Here is a 10685-nt window from a genome sequence, read left to right on the forward strand (position 1 = left end):
ATCTTCTTTGTAAATCATTATTTTAATATATTTTCTTTGTAAATCTTATGGTTTAATTAGATTTAATAATTATTTAAAGGGTTGTTTGGTACACACATGAAACCAAACAGACCGTTATAAATGAGAAAATTAGAGAAGAGATGAAAAGGATGTGACAAATTATTGGTTGATATTTGATAAAGGTCATCTCTTGATTCGTCTTTCTGTCGGCTTTCTCTTTTCATTTTTTTCTCAATTAGAAAGGGATTTTCATTCAATTCGATTCGATCCCCTCAAAACCCATAACTTTGTTCACTCTATATATCCCTAATAGGACTCGATTCCCCAAAACAGATATTTTTGCTTCATCTTTCTCATTCGGTAGTTCTAACTACTTTGGCTTCAGGTTAGTTCTCTTCATTATCACAAGCTCCTTATCTGCAAAAATCTCTGTTGTTTGCGTTTTTTTTTTCAGGGTCTTCGTTTCTTGTTTGGGTTTTCTTATAATTTCTCAATCTCTAAAGATTTTAAAAGGGTTATCGAAGAAAATTGATTTCCCAATTGGGTTATATTTGTGAGGCTTTCTCTTACATGATAGTACCGTTGGTTTAGATTGAATCTATTTGCAATAAGGAAGCTTTCTTGTTTCTTCAAGCTTAGTTAGATCTCAAAAAGTAGGTCAACGTCCACTGATTGTCTTGGTAATTATTATGTTATTGTTTGTATGAGTTGAGATGAGATGAGATGATGATGCTTGTCCAAATTTAATGGCTTAGATTGCAGATTCTTATGGCTGAAACTTGATGGGTTTAATCTGTAAGGTTTTAAATAGGTTATGAGTTAGGTGTTTCTGTTAAATTCACATAGTCTCACTCAATCATTTTTTGTGTTAAATTCTGTAACAATGAGGTGCTCATAGACAAGACCATAATCATTTTTGTGTTGAAATTTGTTTTTGTTTGCAGTTTAAACAAAGATGCCTGAGGGAATAACAGCAGAAGGTCTTTTGGACAACATCATGGAACAATTTGCAGATAATGTACCAAAACAGAAATCAGTATCGTTCTTTGAGGAAGACAAATCAGACTCTGTTAGTTCCCAGTTCAATAGATTGTTTGGGCGCCAGAAAACAATTCACAATATCTTTGGGGGTGGAAAATGTTAGTTTCATTTTGTTTTGTCTTGAAAAGAGTTTGTTTTAGTTGCATATTTAATTATGGGCTTAACACTGGCAGCTGCTGATGTGCTTTTGTGGAGGAATAAGAAGATTTCTGTAGGTGTGTTGGCCAGTGCTACAGCCATCTGGATTCTCTTTGAATGGCTAAACTACAATTTTCTTTCTCTTGTCTGCTTTGGCTTGGGACTTGGCATGCTTGCACAGTTTGTTTGGTCAAATGCTTCTGGATTAATGAGCAGGTAGTTTTTTGTTTTCTTTTTCCATCTTAATATTCAATTCTTTGGATGATTAATTAGGAGTTAAGATCATTGATTTTCCATGGAAACAGGTCTCAATCTAGGGTTCCTCGACTTGTTCTACCTCAAGAGCTATTTGTCAATATTGCAACATCAGTTGGCCATGAGGTGAACAAGGCTCTCGGGTTTCTTCAGGATGTTGCAGTTGGAGGAAACATGAAACTGTTTCTTGGGGTATGCATCTTTATATTTGTAGAGAATTTTTAGAATGTGTGATTCAATTGATAAAATGTCAAATTTGTTGTTATGGCTGAATGAGAGATCATACTTTAGAAATGACAAATGAAATTGTAGCTGAATTATGATGTCAAATTCTTTAGAAACAGATACATTTTCGTTTGGTAAGAAAAACAAAATTCTGTTTTTCCAAAAGGGGCACATTCAAAATCTTTAGATTACTGTTTTCCTCCATGTAGGCATTGCATGATTTTGAGGTGGTTCTTCACAATCACATGTCAAGTTATGGATTCTTGTCATTTGAATGATCTTAACTTGTCTATCCATGACTGATTGAAAGATAAAATTGTATTGTCTTCTATTTGATTAAGCTTTTGTTTCCTGGAATTCATCCAGGCTGTGTCGAGCTTATGGTTTGCTGCTATTATCAGCAGCTGGTGCAATTTCTTGACACTGGTTTATATTGGTGAGAAATCTGAATTTGTATTGGTATCATTCTGTATTAAATAAACTTATTTGTTTTGACACGGGGATTTTGTGTTGGTGTTGAAGGGTTTGTTGCGGCACATACGTTTCCAGTAATATATGAGAAGTATGATGATCAGATTGATGACTTTGTGTACAACGCGTTGGACCATCTTCGCAATAACTACAAGAAGCTAGATACTGGTGTTCGTAGCCGTATCCCAAAAGGACAATTCAAGGGGAAGAAGCATGAATGAATAGATATTATTGATGGTCATAGTAGTAGTAGTGGTTGATGTTTGTATTCATCTGCAAAGATTGTGTTGCTATTATTGAAGTCAAGCATTTTGTAGTTTTGAAAGATGCAATGTTGTTTTAATTTAAAGAATCACTCTTTATTTACTTAATGAATTAGAAATAACTTTGAATGTGGATTACATGCTGCTTAGTGGTCTTGTTATGAATGAATCAAACAAACAAACATGTCATTTGAACAAGTCTTTCAATTCCCTCATTTTAGTGGTCAAAACTAATAGTCCAAATTCCCAACCAACCAACCGCTTGTCTTAATACCCTGTTTACAACGGCATTGTTTTATATGATTTTTTCAAACCCGTCTCTTTCTCAGAAAAGCACTCAACGAACATGAAGCTGGTCTTACTCCCCTTACAATGAGGTAGATGGTCTAAAGAAAAGAATTTTATCCTTCAAATATTCTCATCACTCAAATTCTTTATTTCTTTAGATCCAAGGACTTTGTCAAATATAGGGTTTGTTCAAAATCGTATTTTTTAAATAATTTGGATTATTTAAAATGTATCGATGGATTATGACGTATCATGAGAAAAAGTAAAATATTTGTTTTGGTAAAAAGATTTAAAAGGTATTAATATATAATGATAAAATAAAAAATTATAATTCAAATATATTATATATTAGTATTTTAATTAATGAATTATGGATGAATAAGAGTAGAGAGTGAAATAATGTTTGATTATATTGGTTATTTCAACGGCTAGTCTAACAAATTTACAAAATTTAAAATTATAATAGAGAAAATCAAATCATTTTAAATTTTCTTGAGTGTGACTCAAAATACGAACTCGTTCGCATTTCATAACGATGAGTGAATAAATAAAGCAAAGCGAACAAACCAATCAAACGGTATTAGAATAATGTCTATCAAATATTCTGAGCGACGGTTAAAATAACGTCGAAAAAGTTATATCAGGTGATAATTGATCATCTATATATATTGTTGAAAGAATAATATACTCGTATAATTAAGAAATTATACATATAAGATATAAGAGTACTTTAAAATGATAGATGAATTCCAATAATTCTTATTAAATAAAATATAAACAAATTTATATCTAATAACTTAATTTCTTTTAATGCTAAAATGAGGATAACACATACTCGAGAAAAAAATATTAAGACAATTAACGGATATCAGCATCAAAACGACTCATTAAAAATTGTGAGAATTATTTGAATTAAAAATTTAAGACGAAAAATTCGATCTGACTAAACAATATACTTGACCAAACAACTTCAAACTTCAAGTCAAATCTAAATGGTTTAAAAAAACAAGACACTTTCATAATAGGGACTGAGATGAAAATGACTTTTATAACTTTAAATTTGTTATTATTATATTAAGAAGAAATTGCTTAGGCTATTTCTTTCAACCTAGCCAATTTCAAAATAAGAAATAGATGAAATTATCATTCTTAAATAAGTCCTCACATTTGTATTGGCTATACATATCTCCTATCCATGATTCAATTGTTCATTGGCTATGATAATTTGTAATAAATACTTTTTAAACAGGATTATCAAATTGAATCCAAAATAAAATATAATAGAATGAAAAAAACAGCTGAATTGAAATTCCTAGTATGTCAATGTCACTCGTTTTGCCTAAGAATGGGGCTTTTGACTTGTACAGTATTATTCTATTTTATTTATTTTCATTATAATAATAATCTATCATTGACTTTAAAACAGAAAAATAACACCTAACTTCAATGTTCAAGTAGTAGATGTCGAAACTAGAAAAAAAAATCAATTTGACAAAGTTCTATAAAGAAAAGGAAAATATAAACTATTCAACTTATTTTTGGTACTTCAAAGTTAGGTGGTTTATTAATTAAATATTTTAATTTACATATCACTTGATCAAAAATTATTAAATTATTATTACAAAGTTAGAAGAATTATAACAACAAAAAAATTAAAAATATCAATGAAAACGCGTAAAGGATCAATCTTTTCTTTTATCATTGTGTGTTCATATGAAAATCAACCCGAACCCGTTCTTCAATTCAAACATAACCCAAATTCAATGCACTAAAAACTCAGTCTTTGACTTCCTCTTCTTCCAATTGGACTCGTTTCACTTTCTCTCTCTTCTCTCAAGAATTGGAAAAGCCACCATTGGAGGAGCATTTGTCTTCCTTGTTCAACGTTTCTGTTCTTATAATACGTTTTTAAGGTTTAGCTTCCGACCAGTTCTGACATTTAAGGATTTCAGTTTCTGGGTTTTAATTTGTTTTCTTATAATCTTCACTTTTTTGCTCGATTTCAGGAAAACAAACAAAAAAAATCATTTCTTTCTTCCTCTCCAAGTAAGAATCTCCGATGGTTTCCAACCTTTTTGGGCATATCATACTCTTTCTCTTCCTCACCGGAGCATTAGGAGTCGCCGGCAGAGCTTATACCCAAAAATCAAACATCTCCCATCTCGCCGGAATCCAAATTCCAGATAATATCAGTTTCAATGCCGTCTCTACTTCAGCCAATTCAGGCTGTGGCCTAGCAGAATCGAAGCAACCCAACTCCGAATCTAGTCTAGATGAAGAAGATGATGATGGGTTTCCTTCAAATCCCCAAGCTCCGGCAGTGAAACTCCAGATGAACCGCCGCCGGCAGAACCCAGAAATGAAAGACTCTGTTTTTGAGTCAACATCTAGAGACATAGTCAGAATTCAGAGACTACATAGAAGGATAACGGAGAAGAAGAATCAGAATGCTTTGTCAAGACAACAGACTAAATCAACTTCTCCGACGAAACCCTCACCGGAATCCTCTCCCTTACCGTTTTCAGGTCATCTGATGGCTACACTTGAGTCAGGTGTAAGTCTCGGCTCCGGCGAATACTTCATGGATGTATTCATAGGTACACCTCCAAAACATTTCTCATTAATTCTCGATACCGGAAGTGATCTCAATTGGATTCAATGTGTTCCTTGTTACGATTGTTTTGAACAAAATGGACCTCATTATAATCCAACTGAATCATCATCATTCAAGAACATACCTTGTAATGACAACCGATGTAATCTTGTTTCATCTCCGGATCCACCTCAACCATGTAAAACAGAGAATCAAACATGTCCTTATTACTATTGGTATGGAGATAGTTCAAACACAACCGGTGATTTCACACTTGAAACCTTCACTGTAAATCTCACAAACCCAAATGGTGAATACGAATTCACAACCATCGATAACATCATGTTTGGTTGCGGGCATTGGAACAGAGGACTTTTCCATGGAGCTTCTGGTTTATTAGGGCTTGGAAATGGACCATTATCATTCTCATCTCAATTACAATCTCTTTATGGTCATTCATTTTCTTACTGCTTAGTTGACAGAAACAGTAACTCAAGTGTTAGTAGCAAACTGATATTTGGAGAAGATAAAGATCTTTTGAAACACCCACAATTGAATTTCACAACTTTATTGTCGGGGAAAGAAAACCCAGTTGAAACATTCTACTATGTGGAGATCAAATCGGTTATGGTCGGAGGGGAAGAGTTGAATATACCAGAGGAAACATGGAAATTGTCTAAAGGTGGTGGGGGAGGGACAATCATCGATTCAGGTACAACATTGAGTTATTTTGCAGATCCTGGTTATAAAGTTATAAAGGAAGCATTTGTAAACAAGACAAGAGGTTCTTATTATCCTTTGACAAATGATTTTCCAATATTGGAACCTTGTTATAATGTATCTGGAATTAAGGAACCTGTGTTTCCAAGTTTTGGATTGGTTTTTAGCGACGGAGCGATTTGGAATTTTCCAGTTGAGAACTATTTCATTAGGATTGAACCGGAGGGGGATATTGTTTGTTTGGCGATTCTGGGAACGCCGCGTTTGGGTATGTCGATAATTGGTAACTACCAACAGCAGAATTTTCATATGTTGTATGATACTAAGAATTCTAGGTTGGGATTTGCGCCGACAAAATGTGCCGACGCTTAATACGGATTTACCGACGCTTAATACGAATTGGTATTATTAATTATTATTATTATAGGAGTTTTATTTATTTTTCTTTCTTTTTGGACTGTGGTCCGGTTACCGTTTAGGATATCGAAATTATATACACATATAAACATTACCACTATTATGAAAACTTAATTTTGTTGTTGTTTCGAGGCTTTTCTTGAAATACTCACAATTTTACTGACCAAGACTAAATGTTTGTCATAATTTTTTTTCTTAGTACAAACGGTTCAAAATACAATAAATTTGACATTGGATAACAACCCTTTATTCACTAAAAAATGATTTTATAATAACATCAAACTAAAAAGTAGTATTTATACAAAATCAATATAGAGTTGTTTTAATCCATCTTAGTACATCAAAAAGGAAATATGGGTAAAAGTGATATATAAACCCAAAAGTATAAATTACAATTTAAAAAGAAATGTATCTTTTTTTTACAAATTTCCAATGTAAGAGCTTCTCGGTAAATTAATTTGACATTGGATAACAACACTTGTTTACTAAAAACAATGATTTTATAATAACGTCAAGCTAAAAAGTTGTTTAATCTAAAAATATTATTTGTGGGTAATTTTAATAAGAGATAATTTTGTAGTAAAAATATTTAAATATATTAATATATATTGATAAAATTAATTAATTTATTTTTTTAAATAGAAAATATTTTAATAGATGAATTGAATAATATAATTGAGGGACATAATTATGTTTAATTATAGTTAAGTTTTAAAAAATCCAATAAAGAAATTAAGTAAATAAAACTATGACAAATGTTAAGTTTATACCTATATGTTAATTTATTTCTCTTCCCTCCAATTTTTTCTTCCACTATATATACAAAGTACCAGTAGGGTCGTGAAAAAAAAAACGCGATAACTTACCAATTTTGTTTTATCGATTATTGGTTAACTAGTTTTTTACCGGTTAAACGGTTTAATTTTCGGTTAAATTATTTTTGTAACGGATTAACCAGTAACGGGTAATAATTTAATCATATATATTTATATTAGTTATTTTGTTAATATTAAATATATAACAAATAATATTTGATAATATATATTAGTTTTTTTAATTTTAAATTATAATTTGTAGAAAATTGTTTACAAAATTTTTTTAATTTATATGACAATTAGTTTAAAATGAATATTTTTAAATATATTAGATGGTTTACATTAATATAATGTATTATAATATTTTTTTAAATATATTTATAAAATATTATTATAATCTATTATATATAACAATAATATAATATAGATAAAAAATAGAGAATATCATAAATGTACGGTACAAACAAGGATTTTGAAAAAAAAAATCATTTAATAAGTTTAATATTTAATTTTAAAAATTGAATTATCATGTCCCGGTTAATCGATTGGTACGGATTAGAACTAGTAGAACCAAAACCGGTAAAATTGATATCAATACTAATCGGTTAAACAGTTTATAAAATAAGAGGTAAAATCAAATTTAACTGAAACCGTTTAACCGAGCCCAATTGAACACCCTAACCACATGTCACAATTCTTCCCGAATAAATAGTCAAATAACAAAATTACTTTTTTTTCTTAAAATTTCAATATAATTCAATATCACTTTATTAATCAAAATCAAAGTCAATTAATTTATTAATTAAAAAAATTATTATAATACACTAATACATTTCAAAATTTACCAAAAAACTTATTTTCTCAAAATGAACATTTATTCTAAATATATATATATATATATATAAACTATATCCGACAACCCCAAATCCAAATTCTCAACAAGTTGTTATGAACATGTAGATTATAAGTTGAATTTGAATAAATAATATTATTAAATTTGTTAACACATAATTATAAGCCTGCAAATTTGACATATCTAAATTTATAATAATATTTAAAATTTTTAAATTTAAAATAATCCAAAAAGAGATTAAAAATTAAATTAATGTTATTTATTGTGATAATTAAACTTTAAATATAAAAATTAAATAAAAATCTAAAAAATAATTTGAGGTTAAATTGTATTTATTTTACCCAAATTAAACTCAAAAAGGGTTGAAATTTTTTAATTATAGTTTTAAACATAAATTATGTATAATTTATGTCTTAAAACAATTAAATAAATACCCCAAAATACTAAAAAAAAAATGAACATAATTTTTATCAAAACTATTTTTGTGTATTAATTTGGTGAAGGAAAACGTAAAAAAATGTTAAAAATTCGATATCAAATAACCCTTTTATTAAAAATATAAATTGATAATCCTATGTTGCAAAAATTATATTTAAATTTTACATCAGAATTCAGAGCAATCGGATCAGCGTTAAATTTTCATCCAGCGCCCAGGAAAATGTCACATATCCGGCTGTAAAGGAAGTAGTGCGCGTCCGGGTCCACACCAGAACAACTAACGGGGACGCTAACCCCGTTAGCCCAGACGCTCCAGCGCCAACGGAACGCAACGACGCGTTTTGTTCTTCATCTTCGCGAACGTCGGTGGCCGTGCTCGATGCCGACGACCTTTTAGAAGGCTTATCTCCGCATACTTTCATCCTTATCCTTCGAGATTTCACCCACAAGCACGTCTCTACTTTGTCATCATTACCCCTAAACTTTGATTTTCAAATCCTACTCTAACCTAGGCTGCTAAGGACAAAACATAATCGTTGAAGAAGAACTTCGAAAGCCAAATCGAAGTTGAATTCGTCCATGATAAACGATCTAACTAAGTATAAATAGTCTCTAGGTATCCTTCTTTCGATCCATCGAACAAACATCAAACATTACAGCCTAAATCGAAGAATTCAAATGAACTCTAGTGACTGGTTTTGTAAAAACTTCTTCTGCAATCTAAGCCTTGATCCAGGGCATGGGAAAACTTCCTACACATCTTTGGAGTGTTCTCCAATCACTAGTAAGCTTCTAGTTTATCTGTAATTCGAATTAAGAATCAAAAGTGAATTTTTCCAAGTTCGATCGGGTTGATCATTTTTAGGGTTCAATTTTGTTCTTTCTATAGTTGAAATCACTCCCTAGATGATTTCTAAGCTTTCTGTCGAAAGAGATTTCATCAATTCAACCTAAATATAAAAAAAAACCAAATTTGATTTAAAATCTAGAAATCGCCTAACATATTTGTAAACCTGTTAGGATGATTTCCAAATCATAAAATTAACATCCCAGTCATGTTTGATCCAACTGAAATTTGAAAGAAAATAAGTTTGAATTTTAGTTTTAAAAATTGTTACAGAGCTTGATTGATGTTCTTGTTTTGGTTGCGTTCGACTATAAACATCATTTCAAAGTTGTTGGAACAAGAATTAGGCAATGAGATAGTCTAAATCAAAAGTTCCCAAATTTTGCCCTAAAAACTATTTTGAAAAATCAATTGTTATAGAGTTTGATAGATCGTGTTTAGGGTTAGAGATTTCATATGAGTTGTTTGCAACTTACAAATCATGTTTTCATGATCTATATCAAAAGATACAAACCTGCAATTCTTCATACCAAATGAAGAACACTCGGTACCCGACTACCAAGTCTTGTAGGACCAGGACCGAGAAGCAAGACTGAGACCAAGGATCAAGAAAATTAACTTAGGACCGAGACCAAGAACTAGTGTTCTTGAGTTAGGACCGAGACCTAGGACCAGTGTTCTTGAGAATGGACTGAGGAATTCGATCGATGTTTCTAATCTAGGACCGAGAGGTCTAACTTAGGACCGAGACTCCCAAGTCTACGATCGAGGAAGCTAAATCTGGGACTCAGACTCCCAGACCTAGGACCGAACAACCTAAACTAAGAATCGAGCCTCCTAAACCCTAGGGCTGAACCCTCTAGTCTCTCGACCGAGTGTCCTGAACCCCGATCCAGACCACCCTCGGCCTAGGCCGAGTCCATCAGAGCCCAGATCGGTAAAAAAGGACCCAAGTCCTAGGACTCTGGTCCTAAGGCCTATTTGGTTCCACTTTTTAAAATACGAAATTATTTTCTTAATTTTGGAACCCCGATCCAATTTCAAATAATCTTGAAAGGTTAGACAATATTCTTGGATATTTCCCAAACAAATATTTTGGCTAAGGCCCCGTTTGAAATTTATTTTTAAATTCTAACATTTTTTAAATATTTTTCAGGTCTTATACTCAATTTTATATCAACGCAATCACATGTACTCCCTTTTAAATAATTTTGCGTAATCTAAACATATCATTGTTTAGGACCTCTAGACTACTAATTAAAGGAAATAAATGTTATAAATAAATCTTTTGATAGCTAGACTTTTACTTTAAAAAATAAAA

At 31.1% G+C, this 10685-nt stretch overlaps 2 protein-coding genes across 2 annotated transcripts; both read left to right on the top strand.

The window, feature by feature from the left end:
- The first annotated feature begins 217 nt into the window (after positions 1–217).
- Positions 218–2531, top strand: LOC124920111 (reticulon-like protein B8). Its single transcript, XM_047460522.1, has 6 exons — positions 218–385; positions 945–1139; positions 1215–1395; positions 1485–1626; positions 2026–2095; positions 2182–2531. The coding sequence occupies exons 2-6, from the start codon at positions 956–958 to the stop codon at positions 2349–2351; spliced, it is 747 nt and encodes a 248-aa protein (XP_047316478.1). The 5' UTR covers positions 218–385; positions 945–955; the 3' UTR covers positions 2352–2531.
- Positions 2532–4477: 1946 nt separating this feature from the next.
- LOC124920987 (aspartyl protease family protein 2-like) lies at positions 4478–6555 on the top strand. Its single transcript, XM_047461582.1, has 2 exons — positions 4478–4594; positions 4688–6555. Exon 2 carries the CDS (start codon positions 4741–4743, stop codon positions 6364–6366), a length of 1626 nt encoding a protein of 541 aa, XP_047317538.1. The 5' UTR covers positions 4478–4594; positions 4688–4740; the 3' UTR covers positions 6367–6555.
- Positions 6556–10685: the final 4130 nt, after the last annotated feature.

Source organism: Impatiens glandulifera, chromosome 1 (assembly GCF_907164915.1).
Source record: "Impatiens glandulifera chromosome 1, dImpGla2.1, whole genome shotgun sequence".
NCBI classification, from domain to species: domain Eukaryota; kingdom Viridiplantae; phylum Streptophyta; class Magnoliopsida; order Ericales; family Balsaminaceae; genus Impatiens; species Impatiens glandulifera.